At 41.0% G+C, this 21572-nt stretch overlaps 1 protein-coding gene across 4 annotated transcripts in view; it reads left to right on the plus strand.

The window, feature by feature from the left end:
* Positions 1-21572, plus strand: part of CNNM1 (cyclin and CBS domain divalent metal cation transport mediator 1) — a 67543-nt gene that overhangs the window by 12715 nt on the left and 33256 nt on the right. For all 4 annotated transcript variants that reach the window (XM_049790824.1, XM_049790826.1, XM_049790825.1 and 1 more), the window contains exon 2: positions 21399-21542. In XM_049790824.1, coding sequence (XP_049646781.1) covers positions 21399-21542 — 144 coding nt within the window. The remainder of the gene's footprint in view (positions 1-21398; positions 21543-21572) is intronic.

Raw genomic sequence — 21572 nt, forward strand, 5'->3', positions numbered from 1 at the left:
TAGCTATGGTGCTCTCTTACAGTTAAAAAGTCTGTAGAGATACAAAAATCTTTTTTTAAATAATAACTCATTTTGTGCTCATGGCCTGTGAAATCAGTAGTAATTATTCATATTTTGTAAACAAAACCTCTGGGATGCAGAAATATGAATGTCCTGCAGAATATTAGAGAGTGAGATAGAACCAAATTGCTTATCTATGACCTTCTGTGACCCTCAAATAAAGCCACAGAAGAAGAGACAGAATGTGTGTGGGTTGAGATTCCAGCATCTCCCATTTACTACCTGTGTTCTTGGGGTAGGTCACTCTCCTGCTGGGTCAAGCTTATCTTCCATCTTCTTAATGAGCAGATAATGACACAACATTTATATGACATGATAAAGATAATGTCGTTCATTAAGCAAAATGTCCTCTGTTTGCTTCTTGCCTCACTGACCTAGTGAAATGAATTCTATCTATTCAGTCATTTGGTACTATAACAAGTTCTCTCTCTGTGTGTCAAAGCCCTGTGTCGAATCAGAAAACGAACGTGAGAATTATTGCTAGGATGTAGCTCAATAATAGAGCATTGTCTTGCATATGTGAGGCCCAGAGCTTGATCCTCAAAGAAAAGAAAAAGCAAAATGCAAAAGTGGAAACCATTTTTTTCCCTTTGGATGGAACTTAGGAGATCACTACTATATGTATTATGATGGTTTCTTGACATTTTATTTATCCTGCCAACAGTGACTCTTTGATCTCTGTCCCATCACTTGCACACCTGAAACATCCTATTCCAAAGAGAATAGCAAAAATCAGTCACCATGGGAACAAAGATCTCAGAAGACAGAGATGCTTCTCAGTTTGAGAGAGCACATTTCACAGTTGTTCAGTCACCAAACCCAAAACTAGCAAATAATACCGAAAACCAATATTACATCCCAGAGCAACAACTGCCATCAAAGCTCTAAGCAGCCCACTAAAATAAAATACCAGACTAGAGCAGAGGATGTTGGACTGGATCTGGGATATAGTGTTGGGAGAGGAGGGCTAATTTCTCCTTTCCCCTTCAAAGACCTTCTCTCAGGGAAATGCATGAGTAGGGTGCTGGCAAACACTACATGCTTTCCTACAGGTGCGGGGCACGTACCAAATAAGCTCCCACTGCTTTGTGATCATTAAAGACAGGAAGCATGAGGTTTGGCCTGAAGTCTTCAAGGCATGTTGGCAAGAGCAAGGCTGGGGGAGGTGCACACGGGTCTAGAGTTCTGGAGTCCTGCCCTGACTCCATTGCATACTAACTCCTGACCTTGGACAAGTCACTTCATCTTTCTGGGTCTCAGATTTCTCCTAAGTGTTAGTACTCTCTCACACACACACACACACACGCACACACACACACAAGCATGCACATGAGAGAGAGAGAAATAGACAGAGAGAGAGATGGGGAAGCCCAAGGTAGTGTGTGCACAGTAAACAGGTGTAATCACTACTAGGATCAAAACTGAACAATAGGAGCAGGGTTGGCCCATGCTCAGAAAGTACAGAGAGAACACTGGCATCATGGCAGTCTAGCTGTACCTGGAATGACAACTCTCAGATCAGTTCTCAAGTCACTACATGTATTATTAGACTTCTTTAGATAGAACTCCTGAAAGTCATTCCTGAACTCCTCCAGGCCCAGCCTTTGTTTGTTTGTTTGTTTTTTGTTTTTGGGCTATACTCAGGGGTCATTCCTGGCTCTGCCCTCAGAAATCACTCTTGGCAGGCTGGGGGGAACCATATGGGATGCTGGGAATTGAACCCATGTCCTTCTCAGGTTGGCCACATGCAAGGCAAATGCCCTACTACTGTGCTATCTCTCTGGCCCCATAGGGCCAGCTTTTGTTGAAGCTAATGGACTGTCCCAGATCGGTGTGACCTGCCAGATGTCTCAGGCTGACCCTGCCTGCCTTTCAGTGTATTTTCCTCACATCTGGGATCAGTTTGTGGCTTGAGAATGATGGCATTTGCCAATTATTGCCATATCATTAGGGTCACCCTGATCACCTTTTTTATTTGTTTGCTTGTGTTTTGTTTAGGGGCCACACTGGGTTGTGCTCATGGTTTACTCCTGACTCTACACTCGGGAATCATTCCTGGTGGGTTCAGAAGACCATATGGGATATTGGAGATTTAACCAAGGTCAACTGCATGCGAGGCAAAAGCCCTATCCACTGTACTATTGCTCCAGCACCTCACCTTTGTTTTAACACTGAGATAACACTGGATTAAAGACTGTCTATATTTTAGAAGTACTGTCTCACACCTCTTCCAAGAGCAACAATGGAATGGGGGGCAGGAGAGGCATGTGACCACACCAGCCTACAACCAAAGCATAACACCTCCACCCTCACAAACAGTTCATGTACCCCTTTTCTCTACTCCCCTCCCCTCCCACACTGCTGGGCTCAGATATGTTGTCAAAACCCAAGGATTAGTTTTCTCTTATCTTTGTCCCATGCTTTCATTCTTTACATCCTACATGAAGGAAATCACCCAGTATTTCTTTCTCCTTCAGACTTACTTCACTTAGTACATTATGGTGATTTGTTTTTGTTTTGTTTTTGGTTACACCCGGCAGAGCTCAGGGGTTACTCCTGGCTCTATGCTCAGAAATCGCTCCTGGCAGGCTCAGGGGACCATATGGGATGCCGGGATTCAAGCCACCATCCTTCTGCACGCAAGGCAAATACCCTACCTCCATGCTATCTCTCCGGCCTCATGGTGATTTTTTTAAGCACAGAAGCTTGGTTATATTTAACCTGAACCTGAAGAAAGACAAAATGACCCCACAGGAGGCCTCTAAAATGCCTTTTTATCTTTGAGAGTCCTGAGTTTATCATTTTTGATCTTGCTTCACTGTGTCTTAAAACATTCCATCTTTAGCAAGATTGGGTTCAAGTTCAAAATTTTATTCTACCATTTATTAGATCAGTATCCTTGACCCAGTTCATTTTGGGGAGGGGACCTCTTAACAGCACTCAGGCTTACACCCTGGCTCTTTTCAGGGCTCACATCTGGCTCACTCAAGTGCCTTGCCTGCTGTAATACCTTTCTAGCTCCAAACAGTTCACTTCTTGATGGAGAATAAATATAATATATTCTGATAAAATAGGGGAAAGCTTATATGTTATACACCCAAAACCCATGATGACCATTAGTGGCAGGAAGAAGAGTTTAGAAATAATCCTCTATGGGAGTAACTATACATATTTTGGAGAAGGAGAATAATCTCAAAATATAGCCTTTAGGAGAAGTCAGTATGATTTTAGTGAGTTAAATGGGTTTGATTTGGAAAAAACAAAAGGCTAGATTGTTTAGTATAATAGTGCTGTTATACAGGATGCGGTCAGAGCATGATATTGAAGGACTAGACATTTGCATTTGGAAGATCTCTGAGACTTCATTACATTCTAACTCCTCATTAGTTTTTCCTACAGTATATTTATGGATAACGTCCTTAACACTTGGAGTAGGGCCTGTCCAGATCCAGTGCTCAAGGATCTATGTTATTAGATGGGGTCTCCTTTGGCCTCTAAATGCTAAAAATTGATCGTTTTTCTCTACTTTCATCCCTTGGGCTTTTTTTTTTTCTACCCAAAGGTATCACCAACTCTGGACTTCCATATCCAATTGCTGCCTGGCATCACTAATGGAAAATCTAAAAGGCATCTCACTTTTTTGTTTCGTTTTGGTTTTGGTTTTGGGGCCACACTCAGTGGAGCTCAGAAATCACTTCTGTCAGGTTTGGGGGACCATAAGGAATGCCGCAGAAGGAACCCGGGTCAGTCCTGGGTTGGTCGCATGCAAGGCAAATTCCCTACCCGCTGTGCAATTGCTTCAGTTTCAAACATCTCACCTTAACCTTCCAAAATTAAATTCCTGCTCTCTTGGTCAAATCTACATCTCACACATTCTTCCTAGACTCCCTAAATTACAGAGCTTATCTTCTAATTGTACATGCCCCCCACATGTGTGTGAGAGAAAGAGAAAGGAGTGAGAGAAGAGGGAGGAAGAGAAAGAGAGAAATATTCTCCCTTACTTCTCTCACTCACTTCATGTTGGTTCCAATTTCAGCACATAGAGTGAATCTGACTGTGTCTCCCCACCTCCAATTCCACCATTCCTGCCCAGGCAACCAGTGATTTCTCCCGTTTGGAAAAATGCTCACAATCACTGTGAGGTCTCAGCTTTCACCTCTGCTCACTCTATCCCCAGTCCCGCATCTTCCCTTACCATTGTTGCTGCTATGGTGACAAAGGGTGGCACACACACTTGACTGGGGTGCTTGCTGGGAATCACACACTTTTAGTTGTATTTATATATCTGCCCTGAGTTCTCACAACTCTTTAGTTGTGATGCTGATCAGGGATCATACACTTTAATTATGGTGAGGCACGAGGAGTCCCAGATAGCAGAGGCTCAGGAAAAGTGCTAGGTTATGCAGCTGGTACCAAGGACCAGCCCCATTTTGTTTTTATTCTGAAACCAGGATCTAGAGAGTTCTTTCAGAAATGTAAAACAAGCCTGGAGAAATAGGATAGACAGTAAGGCATTTGCGTTGCATATAGCTGATTCTGGTTCTATTCCTATCATGGCATATGGCCCTCCAATACAACCAGGAATCACACCTAAGCACAAATCCCAAAGCATACAGGGCATACAGGTATGCCCCCTCACAAAAAAAAATATAAATCAAATCATGTCACTCTTTGGGAAAACACACACACACCCATACACAAACAAAGGCTACCATGTTTTTATTTATCTCTCTCATAGTAAGAGTCAGAATCCTACAGAAGCCATGCAGGCTGTGTCATCCCAGTCTTACCCCTGACCTTGTTTTACATCCACCATGCCGCCTCCTTGCCATGACTCAAGCATATCAGTGACTCTTCCAATTCTTGTTCCATGATGTGTATAACCTTTAGGTTTCCTTTCTCATGCACAACTTTAGTACTTATTCAAACTTCATCTTTTCAGGGGATGGAATGATAATGCAGTATCCTGGGCATTGCCTTGCATGTGGCCTACCTGGGTTTGATCTCCAACATCCCATATATGGTCCTCTGAACACAGGAGTAATTACTGAGTGCTGAGCTGAGAGTAACACATGAGCATCCATAGGTGTGGCCCCTAAGAAAATACCTTTTCAGGGAATTTCATCTGACCTCTCTTACCTGAAATTGTAATGCCTTCACACACACACACACAAACACACACACACACACACACACACACACACACACACACGCACTCCGTCATCACCCACCCTTCTTGGTTTTGCTTTTCCCATAACACTGCATTATTAATTTTATATATATACATATATATAATTGTCTCTTATCCTCATATATATATTAGAATTTAAAATATAGAAGGGAATTATTTTGTCCATTATGTCAGTTGTGAATTTCTAGTGGTTAGAAAAGTGTTTCACACTTAGTGGGCAAACAGTAAGTGCTTGTTAAAAGAATGAAGTTACAAAAAACTAGTAGCATGTGGGAATTTTTCTCTAAATAAGAATAATGGAAATGAAAGTAAAAATTGGCTCAAGGGGTAAGATGTTAACTGAGAGGTTGATTGTACTCTTGACTATACTAAGAAGAAGGATGATCAAGGACATATCTTAAAGATCAGAGTTCCAATTTACCTAAGTCATCTTAACAAGACAAGGGACAGCTCAGGAAAAATTTCTAAAATGAGATGAGAGTTCAAAATAGCCACTAATGTTAAGATAAATTTAGTTCGCAGGAAAGAAATGATGGGGATACTTAATGTGGTGGCTCTGCTGAGATCATTGAGTGGGAAGAGAAGAACAAAGGGTCAAAGTCTATAGCAGAGGACTTAAGGACAGCAACAGGGCCCTGTTGCAGTCACATGAGGACATTGTAAATATGCCATAACCTGGACCACTCCTCAGATCAATCACATCAAAGTCTATAAAGGTGGGACACTGAATAATTCTACACAATACAATCCTAAGAAAAAGGAGGAAGTGGGTCTGGAGCAGGAAATAAGCCAAACCACACTGGAGAGAGATGAAATACAGGCCTGCGGACCTTTCTACCATGTGGAGTGAGAAAGAAAAGCCGGCTGAGATCACAATATTATTGGGAAGATAGGACTACTCCCATAGGTGGAGAATAAATTGAGGTGAAGAGTCTATCTTGAAATTCTTCCTGCTAGGATGGTTTTTGATGCATTAGAAATGAAGCCAGGGGGCCCGGAGAGATAACACAGCGGCGTTTGCCTTGCAAGCAGCCGATCCAGGACCAAAGGTGATTGGTTCGAAATCTGGTGTCCCATATGGTCCCCCTTGCCTGCCAGGAACTATTTCTGAGCAAACAGCCAGGAGTAACCCCTGAGCACCGCCGGGTGTGGCCCAAAAACCAAAAAAAAAAAAAAGAAAGAAAAGAAAAGAAAAGAAATGAAGCCAGGTTGAGGGCAAAGTCTGATATACCATAAAAGTTTAGGGTAAAGGCTGATTAATCCAACAGGACACAGCTCTCAATCTGTTTTCATTTTAGTGTTTGTGTTTGTACAGGGTCAGGGAGAAAACTCACCTGCACTTTACTGTTGAACCCCATTGCTCATAGATAGGTTTTCAAGCACTCCAGATAATTTCAATATGCAGCCAGAATTTAGAATCATAGAGCTAAGAGGCTTTGAGATATATTTATCTTTAAGGTGAGTATAAAGAAATCCACAATGGAAACAATGAAAGCTCAATGATAATTGCAGGGAGAAAACCAGGATAGTTTCCTTTTAGGGGATGAAGGGACACACAGGAGTTTTTCTTGATGGTGCTCCTGCAATTGGTTTCTAATTAGGAAAAGTACATGTTCTAGACCTTTGAGCCAATTCCTGGACTGCTAGACTGGTCTTGAACAGCTGGTCCTCATACTCAGACATGCCTTAACATCAATGGATCTTAAGGAACTGCGGGTTCTGATTCAGATTTCTGGCATAAGGCTGAACTGAGGGTCCCAGTGCTCTGGACCAAGGATGATACTTTGTTCTGCTGCCATGTTAAGAGCAGCAGTTGCCCCACCTCCAGTGAGCATGAGACCCTACCAAGGGTCTTTATAAAACAACAGTCCAGCAAGATCTTGATTCTGTTGCTCAGGGTGAAACCCTAAAACTGCACCTTGTAAGTGTTATGGTGCCACAACAGCAGCATTTGGGGTTACTTTGAGCTTAGGAGTCACTAAGCTTTAGCACTTGGCAGTGCTTTAGGGACAATGTAGTACTAGGGATTGAAGCCAGGGCTTCTACATGCACAGCATATACTCTAGTTCATTGTGCCATCTTTCTGAACCCCCAAAATCCAAGAGATGATTGTTGCTGTTACTCAGAGGAGTGTGCCTGGAATTGTAAAGGATCACCAAGATCATTACAAGAGAGAGGAAACACTCAACAGTGCCTGCCAAATGAATGGGAGAGGCTCATAGGATACACAGTAAAACAAAAAATAGGGCAAGGGCCAGACGATGGCGCTAAAGATAAGGCATCTGCCTAGCAAGCAGTAGTCTAGGATGGACCACAGTCGGTTCGATTCCCCGGCGTCCCATATGGTCCCCCAAGTCAGGAGTGATTTCTGAGCGCATAGCCAGGAGTAACCCCTGAGTGTCAACTGTGGGGCCCAAAAACAAAAACAAAAAAAAAAAATAGGACAAAGCCTCTGTATTTTATAAAGCAAAGGTCATAAATGAAGCAGAAGTTATCAAACCATAAAGTGGTTTCTGTTTCTGTCCTCTGTTTTTAAGCAAGATGATTTCTTCCTGGATGCTGTTTGATCTTGGCAACAGTCACCTTAAGTAGCTATTTTTGAAGGAGTAAGGAATTGATTATCTACCTTTAGGTTCAGGAGTGATGCTAACAAGGTCCTTAGGATCTCTCCATGAGCCATCAGGAGATGGGGTTCTATTGATTACAGTCTTGGAAGAAACTTCTGCTTCTTCAAATGCCCAAACACCATTGTGATGTTGACATTTCCTATTTTTTTGTCTCAAATTCAGTTTCCAGCCTTTCCTGTCCTTTTTCACTGGGGTCTGTCTGGTGCATCTAGAGTGTTGAGCCCCATTGCTGAGCTTTTTCCTAGAAATATCAGTAGCATCTCTCATCTTCAAATTTTGACCACCAAAACAGTCATCAGCTATTGCCTATTGTCCCCTCAGGGACAAAATTAACTCTAAACAAGAATCGCTACTTAAAGTCAATGTCTGAAATTGAATTTCCCTTCTAAGTTCGAGTTTATTACTGCCAAGTGTAGTGAGATGTGCATTCCCAGTAATCAGCACCATGACTTATCCTTTGAATTCTTGGGGCATAAAAAGGACTATTTAGATTTTCAGTAGCAGGAACTTTGATTGGTCTCTGACACACTGAGAACCCAATCGTGCATTGCTTCAAGTCTGTCTCATAGGTGGTGGGGTCAAAATCTTCAAGATGCATTCTTGGCAAATTCAGCCCTACCAGTGAGAAAACTGCCATTTGGGGGCCAACATTAGAACTGTACTACCCCCATCCCATACAGAGAAAAGGTGTTCAGCAGTGAGCCCTCTGACTGCCCCTTATTCCTGGAGGTCTTGTCTTTTCATGTCTGTGGCTATTGTTTATTTATTTTTAACATTCAAAAGAATTAATTTATTGTAAATGCTTCTTCTTTGGTTACCATGTTCACATATTTTGAAGAAAAATACAAGGTTGATGTAGATGCTAAAGCTACTAGGAGAAATCTAGAATGTAGTTAATTCTGCTCATAGTTGGTTAAAATATAAGTTAACTTTAATGGTCATAAGTTAACTTTAATGACTTTAAAAGTCACTTGTGACTTTTAACCCAAGTGCACCCAAGGCACAAGGATTGAGTAGACATCTAAGTCTCATTTTCCTTCATCATTAACAAGATCGTAAAACAAATAAGTAGAGTCTCCTAGAGTTTACCCCCATACTAGTGGTTTTTGAACTTTAGCTTACAGCTGAACCAACTGCAAAACTTATGAAAGCACAGATGACTGGGATGACCCACAGATGACCCAGCCCTGAGATTGTCATTAGCCATGTCAGAGGTAGTGCTTGAGCATTGCACTTCTAAACCTAAGTTCTCAACTTATGTGTGTAGAGCAGGCACTATGCTTTGAGAACAATTATTGTAACTCAAAGTAATTGTTCTCAATCGTTTTGGTTTTGTTTGGAGTTGCTGAAGAGCTACTTCCAACTCTGCTCCAGTAACCATGTGGTCCAGGTATCAAACCCAGACCTTCTGCATCAAAGCCCAATCAAGAAACTGTCTCTAAGACCTATTGATCTCACTCTTGATTGAACATTAGAACCATCTGATGAAACTGTTGATGTCCTGGCCCAGTCCAAAAGATAAAATCAGAATCTATAGATGCAGTCTTTCAAATACATTTAAAATGTCTCAGATAATTCCAACTTACAACCAGCTGGGTGAAACACTGAACTAGTATGCTAGTTTGGCATCAGATATACTAAAATTGTATCAATCCAGAGTTTTAACTAGCACCTGCACAAGGATGACAGGAAGCATTGAATTATATGAAGTATATTCTAAAGCCTGTTTACTGGAGGACTGGAATGACTTACCTATTTTTCAATGTATAAGACAATTGGCCATATAAGACCACCTCTACTTTTAAAATATAGGGTTTGGGCTATATTCACCGTATAAGACTACCTCTCTTTTAATGCACACCAAATGGAAATTTAAAAAAGTAAGAGAAAAAGAGTAGAGCCCTCAAAGGTTAACAGTATATGTTTAATAAAGCTAAGACTTTGGAGTGCCAACAAGCATTTTACATTTGTCATTTATGGTGAGTGACTGTGATTTTTTTTAATTGTAATCCACATTGAGAGCAGAATTAGGTGGCTCCTCCAGAAGCAGCTGGCTAGGATGCAGTGATTAATAGGACAGCTAGAGGGAGACAGAGCACCTCCTCTGTGTCCCATAAAAGCTGAACAGAGGACTGAGCATCAGAAAGTTGCATACAAGCGATGACACCTGGTGGCTGAATGGGATGCAGTGCTCAGTGACTCAGTTCCTCTGTGTTTCCTGAAAGATGAATCAGAACAAGCAGAGGTTTGAGTGATGATGCCTGGCAACTGCATGGGATGCAGCTGTAAGAGGGAAGGCGATCACTCGTCCCTGAAACTGGAGTAAGTTTCAGCATGCCTTATACTGGTGTATAAGATGAACCCCTACTTTTAAAAAGTTTTTCATGGGTTAAAAAGTCTTAAATGCCAGAAAATATGGTACTCCCAGTGTGGCTCTGACTGACTCCTTATGCTGAGTTTAAGGTTGCTTCTCCCATCCCAAATCACCTTAACACCATGGTCAAACAGACTAAAACCATGGTGTATGTTCTACTTTGTGTCTCATCAGAATGTGAATACTATGCAGCTGAGATTGTAGCTTAGAGGCTGGGGAAAATGAACCAAGACTAGGGGAAAGAAAATGGGTTTAAGCTGTAAATCAGGAGTGGCAGATATTGCCAAAAATACCTAGACAGGGCTAGGCATCTACTGAGGCTGGACACAAAATTCTGGACACAAGCCAGAGTCAGAAGTAGAAACATCAGCATCTGGGGGTCTTCAGTATCTGAAGCACTGGCCTTGTGAGCATGACACTGTGAATGTGAACTCCACTGCTACCCTCATGCACTAAGAGGTCCTCAGCATCAAAACAGAATGTGCAATTTTCAGTGTGTGTAAGCATCACAACTAAAATGTATGACACCCTTCACCATGAGCACCAGGACTGAAGTTGGTGTGAGTACTGCAGCAAAGAGTGGCTGTTTCCTGTTAACATGAGTGAGCACCACAGCAACCTCAATGAGCATCACAACCAAAATGCGTGTCACAGAGAATGAGTGTATCTTGACTATGAGCATATAATTTGATGTGTGTGACAGGCATTGCAGCTAAGTGTGCAGGCACCACACCCAACCATGTGCAAGAAAGTACATGTAGAAGTAGAAGGGTAAAGGCTTTTTTTAATATTATAAAATGTAAAACACTCATGAACCTAGAATAATATATATTCTTTACAACAGACACAGATGTAGCCTTAATTTTTAGAAAGTGTGTTGCTGTAAAACCCTCTTTCTTCAGCTAAGCTCAGAGATTTTTCCATCTGTTAGTAATTGGTGCCACAAATATGGTCACTGGGCATATAAAAATACCTCATAAAGTAAGTGGCATTCACCAGTTTTCTATTTAAAAAATTACCATTTGGGGCCAGAGAAATAGTACAGTTGGTTGCATTGCATGTGGTCAACTTGATCTCTGGCACCCCATATGGTCCCGAGTCCACCAAGAATGATTCCTGGGCTCTTCTAGATGTGTCCCCCAAAAAGAGTTAATATATGATTCCACAAAATATATTTTTAAAATTATGTATTTGGAGAACTGCATAAGGTTATTGCATTGTTTATGACCATCCTTGGTTCGATCCTTAGCCCCATATGGTTCCCTGAGCATCACCAGGTGTAGGCCTGGAGACTTTAAAGCAATATCAGTGTGGGTCCCAGGAAATCTCTGGCACTGCAGGGCCTGAACAATATCACATTCTTGGGCCATTGTATTGAGCCTCCATCCCTGTTGGCCAACAATTGCTGATAGAGGTTCTCCACATTTCTGAGCACCACTCAATATCCCTCAATAGATTTTTATTGATTTGTTATTGGTTTACAATTTTGCAGTATCTTAGGGGGTCTAATTTTACCCTTCTCCATGTGTGTAATTATCACTACTCCCTCTAAAGTTTTACTGTTCTCCCACTACCACAGATGTCCCCCTCTTTATTCTTCCTAACCCCCTCTCTTTCCCTCTGATAAGCATAACTTTTCATTGAGACTTAGAATTAGTTTTTTGTCGCTTGCTGGATCATTGCTTTCTGCTTATATATCTTCAATGAGATACCATATGTTGTTGAAACTAGTGATTGGAAAATTTGGCAACTTTGATAGTTGTTAGGGACTGGATGGATGGTTCTGTAGGGTCTAAGCGCTTTGGACGTATCTCAAGACTAAGAGCATGTGGAGATCATCACTTTGCCGCATCTGATGTTCAGCACAACCTTGCTATCTATTCTCGTGTTGTCTTATCTATAGTAACAAAATATTTCAAGGTCATGATCATTAGCCTAAATTATTTCATAGATGTTCTACTCTTTTTTTTTTTTTTTAGAAAGTTGAGAGGATGGGACCAGAGCAGTGGCACAAGTGGTAGGGCATTTGCCTTGCACATGCTAACCTAGGACAGACTGCCGTTTGATCCCCCAGCATCCCATATGGTCCCCCAAGCCAGGAGGAATTTCTGAGCACATAGCCAGGAGTATCCCCTGAGCGTCACCGGGTGTGGCCCAAAAATTAAAAAAAAAATCAAAACCAAAACCAAAACAAACGAAAAAAAGGAAGTTGAGAGGAAATTGTATTAAGAAATGAGTGTCTTGAGAAGGCACTAGAGAAATTCTGTTCATCTGGGTTGGGATAGTGCATTAAGAAAAATATGAAGTTCTCTTAGGCCTTAAAAACGGGAACTCAGCCAAAATGTAAGTGGCCCCTCTGCTCCCAAATCTGCCATTAAGAAGTAACCATCATCCTCCATCTATGAAAAAACAGCATTGCCCAGAAAGAAGTCCCTCTGGAGCCCCAGTTTATGATGTTTAAGACTCAGGTCATGCCCACAGGTTGATAAGATCTCAGCAAGAGAGATGGGGTTTCTGCTTGACTCAGGCCACAGGAGCTTCTCTCCCTTCCCTCAGTGAGAAGATCTATCCCTGCTCATCATCCCACTGCTGTGATCTTGGTGCCCTCTTCCATTTCTGGTTTCAATAACCTTACTGTGTCCATTTCAGGTGTCTGCCATATACTAGAACACAAAATAATGAGTGCTCTAAAGTCACATTTTACCTGCATTTCTACCTTGTCCAATCACAACTGCTTCTTAATTCCAATCAATTCTCCTTTTATAAAGCACTTTTATAAAGCACACTATTTTTAATATAATTTTTATTTTGATCATAGTGGCTTACATATTGTTGACTATAATATTTTAGGTACATATTTACATAAAATCAGGGGGGATTCCCATCACCAAATTGTCCTCCCTACACCTCCATTTTTGTCCTACTTCCCATATCCTCTTCCCTCACCCCCAGGGTTGCTAGAATATGTGGTCCCCTCTGTATCTAGCCTACTACTTAGTAGTCATAAAGCACACTATTTTTTTTCATTATTAACAGTTTTAATTATTTCTTCTGAACATGAATAGAACATTGAGTGAAGAACATGAACAGTTCTTCTGAACATGGCATCTTTTGCCTATTTCTTGCTGCCAGAGACTTGACAGAGCTTCTTCTCACAAATCTAAACCACATTTGGCTTTAGAGAGGAAGCAGTTGAGACCCTCAGTTTGGCTTGAAGATGATCATCATTAAGTCTAGACCTGTACTTTGACTTACTAAAGTTCAATGTGGAGAATAATTTTTCACACAAATATGTGCTCCCAAAAAGGCACATGGTGCACTTGAACATTAGGGAAAGCTCAGGGAAGCTGGGGGCAATTCTTTCAAAAATTGCCCATGCATATCTCCTTTTCCACTAATCTCCCTGAACTTGGCTTTGAGATCAGAGTTGCATTGCAGGTCAATGAGCTCCATTTGAAGCACAGGAGAGGCATCTTGACATCAAAGGAAAAGGGGTCCACAAAAATTTGGAAAGTGGCTCTGTGCTTTTAGAAGTCTGCAAATCTGTGATCAAATTCCTTCTCTAGCTTAAAAATAGCATCAACGTATTTCTCACCACTGAATGGTATGCCTGCATCCACAAGTTCCTTGCATGCTGGGAAATGGCAAAGGTTTGTCTGAGAGAGCTGTGATTTCCATAACACAAGTTTTGTGGAGAATGCTCTCACATTGTCATAGGCAGCACTGATAAGCTGCCCAGGGCCTTGTAACATCTTGTTTAGTACATTCAACTTATGTGAAAACACACTATTTTTATTGATTGTATAAATTGCCACTTTAACCCTACTGCTTCCTATTCACTCATTATTTTCTCTTTATTTTTATTAATTGCTTTATTGTATAATTTACCATAAAATTATAACTTAGCAAAGTGATTTAATGCCATGAACCCTTTGAAGTGCATACTTAATCTGTGCTATTATCATTAACTAAATCTAGAACATTTCATCACTCCAAAGATTAGCCTGTTCTGGAAATTATATATAAGTAGAAATCCAGTATATAGCATTTCAATTTAACCTTTTACTCTTTTTTCTATTTTCCCTTTGTTTGGTTGGGGATCCATACCTGGCCTTGCTCAGGGATTACTCTGGCTCTGTGCTCAGGTGTTACTGCTGACAGTATTCAGGAGACTATATGGAGTGCCAGGGATTGATCCCAAGTGCAAAGCAAGCACCCTACCCACTGTATTGTATCTCTAGCCCCACCTTTTTTTGTTCATTTTTTGAGGCCACACCTGGAAGTGCTCAAGGGATACTCTTGGCTCTGCACTCAGAAATTGCTCCTGGAAGGCTCAGAGGACCATATGGGATGCCAAGGAACGAACCCAGGCTCATCCTGGGTTAGCCGCATGCAATGCAAGTGCCCTAACGCTGTGCTATTGCTTCAGCCCTACTAGTCCAACCTTTTATTTATTTATTTATTTGTTGTTGAGATCATTGTGAATTACAAGTATTTCACAATTGTACTTCAGGCATTTAGTGACAGTGAATTAGGGCCATTCACACCACCAAGTGTTGACCTCCCTTAACCCTAGTTCCCCACATGCAACCCATACCTCCACCCCTAGCTCCCAGAACTACCAATGTAACAGGTCCATTTTATGTTTAGATTGTTGTAGTTTGGATCTCTTGATTCTATTGTCGTTGACTTTGGGATGGGTATTTAGATCTGACCTCTTTTTTTTCCCACTGAATGCTCCTGAGACTGCTTGGTCGCCTGGCCCAATCCACCTATTTTTTTTCTCAATTTGTAGGAAGACATAGAAATATGAGACAGATTGAAATGACTCTAGTATTATGTTTCTATGCTGTGAAAAAGGCAGGAGTCCTTATCTATAATATAAGTAAAATTAAAAAAGAAAAGAAAAACGTGGGGGAAGAGGGGCAGATGTGGCTTTGAGGGGGTGCATAGGCACAGCAAACATAGGGAAATTAGAAAGGAAACTAAATTGGTCTAAGAGATACAGGGTGTCTCCAACCATGAAGCAAACTCTCAAAAGACTGATTACAGGCTCTGGGCTTGTTGGTTGTCCAACCCTAATGTCTCTCTTTATGATCCCAGAGAAATTTCTGCTTAGTCGCAGTTGTCAGAGTCAGTTTTCTATAGTTAACAATCTTGGTTTTGCACAGGTCCTAGGATGAAGCCTAGGATAAAGTCTTTCTTTGTAATCCCAGGACAAATCCTGCTTAGTCATGGTTTTTGTAGTCAGTCTTGTGTACTTAGAGATCTTGGTTCTTGCATAGATCCTAAGATGAAGTGTCTTATGATTTCATCTCACCTTTGGGTGGTGTGGTAGGGAAACCTGCCCATAGATCATGTTGTTGCTGTTTCCTCGTCATCATCAGGGTGTCTTATTGACCTACCCTGGAACAGATTAGTGCAAGGGTGGCACATGTAGCCCCACCTTTTAAAAGAAAGTTTTAATTTTATTTCAGGTCCCATAAATTACAAATTTTCTTATGCTATACCCTTCATCAAAGTGTCCACTTCCCTTCAGCACTGTCTCATCTATGTCCCTCTACCTCCCTGTGGTACATTCTCACTGGCCCTGTTCTCAGTTTCTGTTGCCTTTGAGCATTAGTATTTCTTCTACAATGATTCTTTATATGAGATAGATTATTTGTATCTGTCTCTAACCTTCTGACTAACTTCATTCAGCTTGATACTCTCCAGATATATCAACTTAGCAGCAAATCATATAATTCATCTTTTTCTAAAGCTGAATAGTATTTCATTGTGTATATATATACACCACTGTTTCTTTATCTAGTTGTCTGTTCTTGGACACTAGAGGGTTGTTTCCAGGTTTTGGTTATTATTATAGTACTGCAATGAACCTAAGTGTGGAACTCCACTTCTGACTAGGATTTTTGAGCCCTTTGGATATATTCCTAGGAGAGGAATTGCTGGCATATATGGAAGCTCAATTACTAGTTTTTTGAAGTATCCATATTGTTTTCCAAAGATGTTGAACCAATCCCAATAGCAATTTAAAAATAGGGTCTCATTTCCTCCATATCCACACCAACACTGATTGTTGTTGTTGTTTTTTTCTTAGTTCTTTATGATATATTCTAGTCTCACTGATGTGAGATGGTATCTCATTATTGTTTTCATTTGCATTGTCCTGATGATAAGTGATGTTGAGCAGTCTTTCATATACCTTCTGATAATCTGCATGTCTTCTTTGGGCAGGTCTCTGTTCATCTCTTCCTCCTATATTTTAATTGGATTGTGTTTCTGTATTTGTGTGTGTAGAGGTCTATTAGTGCTCTGTATATTTTGGACATTAACCCTTTATTTGATGAGTGGTAAGCAAATATTTTCTCTATATCTGTGGAGGGTATCTTTTTATTCTGTTGTTGTTTCTTTGTGGGGCAGAAGCTTCTTAGTTTGATGTAGACCCATTTTATTATCTTTGTTTCAGTCTTCTTGGCCAATGGTATTGAATCATTGAAAATACCTCTAGCATCATTGTCATGAAATGTTCTACCTATATTTTCCTTAATATAATATATGGATTTAAGTTTGATATTGAAAACTTTTATTCATTTTGATTATTTGACTTTTATCATGTTGTTAAAAAGGGATCGAATTCATTGTTTTGAATGTGATCAACCAGTTTATCTAGCACCATTTGTTGAGGAGATTTTCCTTATTCTTTTATATATTTTGCTCTTTTATCAAAGGTTAACTGTCCATATATCTGTGGAGTCTGTCATGGGCCTACTACAGGCAGGGTTCAGTCTGTTGCTTTATCTTTCTGGTTCTGTACATTGTTGTTGTTGATGATGATGTCAGGTCTTTCAAATGGTACTCAGGAGGCCCAGATCCCTTTCCTATATTCTTGGCCAATTGTAGCAATGGTTTAATGCTTGATTCAAGGAGGTTGGTTCTGGAGATATTCAGGCTGACTTGATATGGTGCTCGAGAACCTCAGGGATATCCCCAACAATCCTTGGAGAGTAATGGGGTACCAGGGGTCAAATCAGGAACAGCTACATCCAAGGCATGTACCTAATTCCTATATTATCTTTCTGGCCCTCATACTCATTGTCTTTAATGTTTCATAATTAAAACTTAAAACCTCTTTTTTCTGGGAAACATGTAGTGTGTCCTTCAATTGACCTTTTAATGTGTAACCCAGTGGTGAATTTTCAAATGAAAGTAAATTATGGCACTCTTTGTCTTCAAAGCATCAGCAAATGTTAATTTTTTTCTGTCATATGAACTAATTTCTTAGCGACAAGAAATGTGGTTGTACTGTGTATGTTCAGTGTTCTGTTTTAGAATAATGATTCAATTATAGAAAATAATGTTAAGAAATCACTTTCCTACATTTTTCTATTAGGCCAGTCATTTTTTGGCATCTACTAACTCATGTTAACAGAAAAGTGAGAACAGGTGCCATCAATTTAAGAACAGTGTGTGAAGGTGATGAGGACTTTAAATCAAGCACATCCTAAACATGAACATACTCTAAGCTGCAAACATGGCATCCAACTGGGTAAGGTGTGATGACTTCAACAAATGGTCAGTGAATGATCTTAGAACTACTGGTGCAGAATTTAAATACATTGTATTTTGTTTTTTAAAAATAAAGTTTTTAATGTCTGGTTTTAATATCATCTATATTATCACCAATGGATTTTTAGGCAGTCTTAGTTCTGTTCCCCAAGGTTGGTTGGTTTGTTTCTGGGCCACACCTGGCAGTGCTCACTACTTACATCTGGCTCTGTGCTCAGGGCTATTCCTAACAAATTGGGGAGGAGGGGAGTGGAGAATGTTATATGTGGTGCCAGGGATTGAACCTGGGTCTACTGTATATAAGGTAAACACTCTACTTATTGTACTATTGCTCTAGGACATTCCCTGGGTATTTTTATGGAGGAAACTCTGTCTAGGTATATGTCTTGAAGGGCTTCTGATCTGAGGAAGAGACATGGTTCCAGAAGAGGACACACACACACACACACACACACACACACACACACACACACACATGCACTCACATATGCACGCACTATTTACAAACAGCAACTAACCATGATAAAGCTCTAGTGCAGGGGTGGCGAACAAGTTCGACACAAAGAGCCAAAATTTTAATCTGTGAGAGTCACAGAGCCACACCACGCAGTGACCTGCCAAAACAGACAAACACTCACACAAAAGCATATAATTTTAACAATAATCTATTACACACATATTGCATTTTGCCATTTTGAGTGAGGGGAAAAATCCTGTTCACCACCCCTGCTCTAGTGGATTCATCAAGGACTTAGAGATACCAGCAAGAAAAGGTTGGTTCAAATTCAAAAATGGTGCAGATCTGGAACCTGTGAGGAACCTGTGCAGGTCTGGAACCTGTGAAGAGCTTGCAGAGATAGGGTAAGAGAAGGAAAGTGTATGCAAAGATTTAGAAAGTGGGCATGCTGGAATTTGAGGAAGCAGAAATAACCAATGCACCTGAAAGTCTCAAAGGCTTACAAGATGTGATGGCAGTGAAAAAGTGCCATTTTTTTTTGCTAATGCTTCTGTATTCACACTAGGGAGCCAGAGTGGATGTTTGAGCAGCACAGCATATGAGCAGCACATGCCAGGGGCTAGGTTAAAGATGGAGAAGAAATCAGAGGCCATTCTTGAGCAATTCAAATGTCATCTTTCCAATTAAAAATCCCAATTAGTTGCTATCGTGTAGTCTGTTATTTAATACATAAACTTTTTTATTTTCATAAATTATTATGTCTTTAACAAATTGACTTTTTTTTTTTTTTTTGGTTTTTGGGGCCACACCCGTTTGATGCTCAGGAGTTACTCCTGGCTCAGCGCTCAGAAATTGCCCCTGGCTTGGGGGGACCATATGGGATACTGGGGGATCAAACCTCGGTCCTTCCTTGGCTAGTGCTTGCAAGGCAGACACCTTATCTCTAGCGCCACCTCACTGGCCCCTCTTATCTGATTTTTAGTAATGACCAAGCAAAAATTTAAAGAATAACAATTAAATAGCATAAATTGGTTTTCTCCTTCCTTCCTTCCTTCCTTCCTTCCTTCCTTCCTTCCTTCCTTCCTTCCTTCCTTCCTTCCTTCCTTCCTTCCTTCCTTCCTTCCTTCCTTCCTTCCTTCCTTCCTTCCTTCCCTCTCACTCTCCCTCCCTCCTTCCTTTCTATTTTCTCCTTAAATATTTTAGCAAAAGAAATGACTCACCCAGATTTGCATTTTAAAAACAGGACCAGGAAACATGCCTCTCAGTAGAGAAAAGCAATTCAAAGGAAGCATTCTCAGTAAGACTCCGTCTCAAGACTGAAGCCAGTTCCTGGGTGTGCCTCCCCTCTCTGTCCCTTGCAGTGACATTTTTGTTGGGGAAGGGGGGGTCAGTCTCACTTGATAGTGCTCAGGACCCAACTCCTAGCAGTGTTAGGGAATCTAAATGTGGTGTCTTTGGGCTTCAGGCTTGTGAAAATATCAGCTTTATTCGATGGACAAGACTGAAGCCCAAAGCCTCAGCATCCATTCCAGCCAAAAAAGCCCCTCGCCTTCCACAGACCCTTGTTTTTATCCCCCAGAATCAGGTACCACCCAATGGTGGAAGCAGAATCAGGTACCACCCTAGGGTGGGAGCAGAATGCCAGGTCATACCCTAGCATAGGGCACATCACCGATCAGGGTAGGGTCAGTAACATAATAATCCCATTAAAATGTTTACATACACAACAGTATAGTTAGGGCTTAATAACATAACTTTTATTTAGTTGCTAGGCAGTAAAATACAACTAACTTGGGGCTTCAGGTGTGACTAAACAATGACCTGTCATTATAATTGTTTTTACAAATCATTTCTACACAACCACTAGGTCAGTGATCAGCTATAGCTCAAATAGGATCATCCTTACTATCATTGCTACTAACAAGCCCCCCCTAAAATGCAGGCATAAAACCACCACTATTTGATTATTCTCACAGATTTTGTAAGGCAGGAGCTGTGTAGGTGTAGCAAGAACTGATGACCATTGCTCCAAATCTGGCTTTGCATGTAGGGTTGGGGCAGGCTCCAGAGAATGGTGCTGATCCAGAGATTAAAGCCCCACAGGCAAGATGCTGTTTTGCTAAGCACATAAGTACTTTGATGGAGTGCCTTCAAGATGAGGCTCAGCGGGGACCTTGTTCCAGTCAATGTGCTGGTATTGTTTCCTTTTCCTTTTCCTTGCATGGATGGTCACTGGAATATTGAGGATAGAACATGAACAACAGAGCATGGGGTAATCTGGAGGAACAGCATCTAGCCTCATTGTTCTGACTCCAAATTTGTGTTCTGATAGTTAGATCAGTTTTTTCCAAGATAGGAAATTCTAACCCCTCCATTCTGATTGATGGGCATAGGAGGATAGTAGCTTCTGGTCACTTAGGGTGCACTTTCTGTTCACTTAAAGAAGGTAGATTTCCAGAGGAGTGCCAAGTAATTTTTTTAATTGAGCATTAGGTCAAATAAATGTGAGAACCCCTGAGTTAGATGATTCATTTTCTTTTTGGTTTGAGTTTATTTTATTTTGGAGGAGTTGGGGATCCCACATCTAGTGGTGTTTGGAGACCACTCCTGGTAAGACTGTTGAGACCAAATGGGATGTCAAGGATCAAACCCACATGGCCACATGCATGATACCTACTATCCTATCTCTCTGTCCCATCTTCTTTTGGTTTAGATATACTTACTTATGAGTGAAAGTTTGAAAGAGAAACATTGAATTGGTTTGGGCTATATTAGGGTCTGTGACATTTCTAAAAAGAAATAAATGTGAAGAACTAAGATTTGCCATTCTGGGGGCTGAAGAGATAGTATATCAATCAGGTAAGGTGATTGCCTTGCTTGTGGTAGCTGGGTTTAATTCCTGGCACCACCCCATAGGTTTCCCAAGCCCTGGAGAAGTGATCCCCGAGCTAAGAGTAAGTCCTGAGCACTGCTAGGTGTGACCCGCACATAGACTTTGCTTTCTAAGGAGTTCCTAATGGGCTTCTTTCCAGGAATGATGAGAGAAGAACTCAAGTTTTATTTTCTCTCAATGGAAAGTTTCTGGAAATATCCCAAAGGCTTCCCTAATTTGTTCTCTAGGGAAATCTCACCTGGCCATTGTCCAGCGGGTGAATAATGAGGGCGAAGGGGACCCCTTCTACGAGGTGATGGGCATCGTCACCCTGGAGGATGTCATCGAAGAGATCATCAAGTCGGAGATCCTGGACGAAACGGACCTTTATAGTGAGTGCTTGATCTTGGCTGCCTTCCCAG

Source organism: Suncus etruscus, chromosome 17 (assembly GCF_024139225.1).
Source record: "Suncus etruscus isolate mSunEtr1 chromosome 17, mSunEtr1.pri.cur, whole genome shotgun sequence".
NCBI classification, from domain to species: domain Eukaryota; kingdom Metazoa; phylum Chordata; class Mammalia; order Eulipotyphla; family Soricidae; genus Suncus; species Suncus etruscus.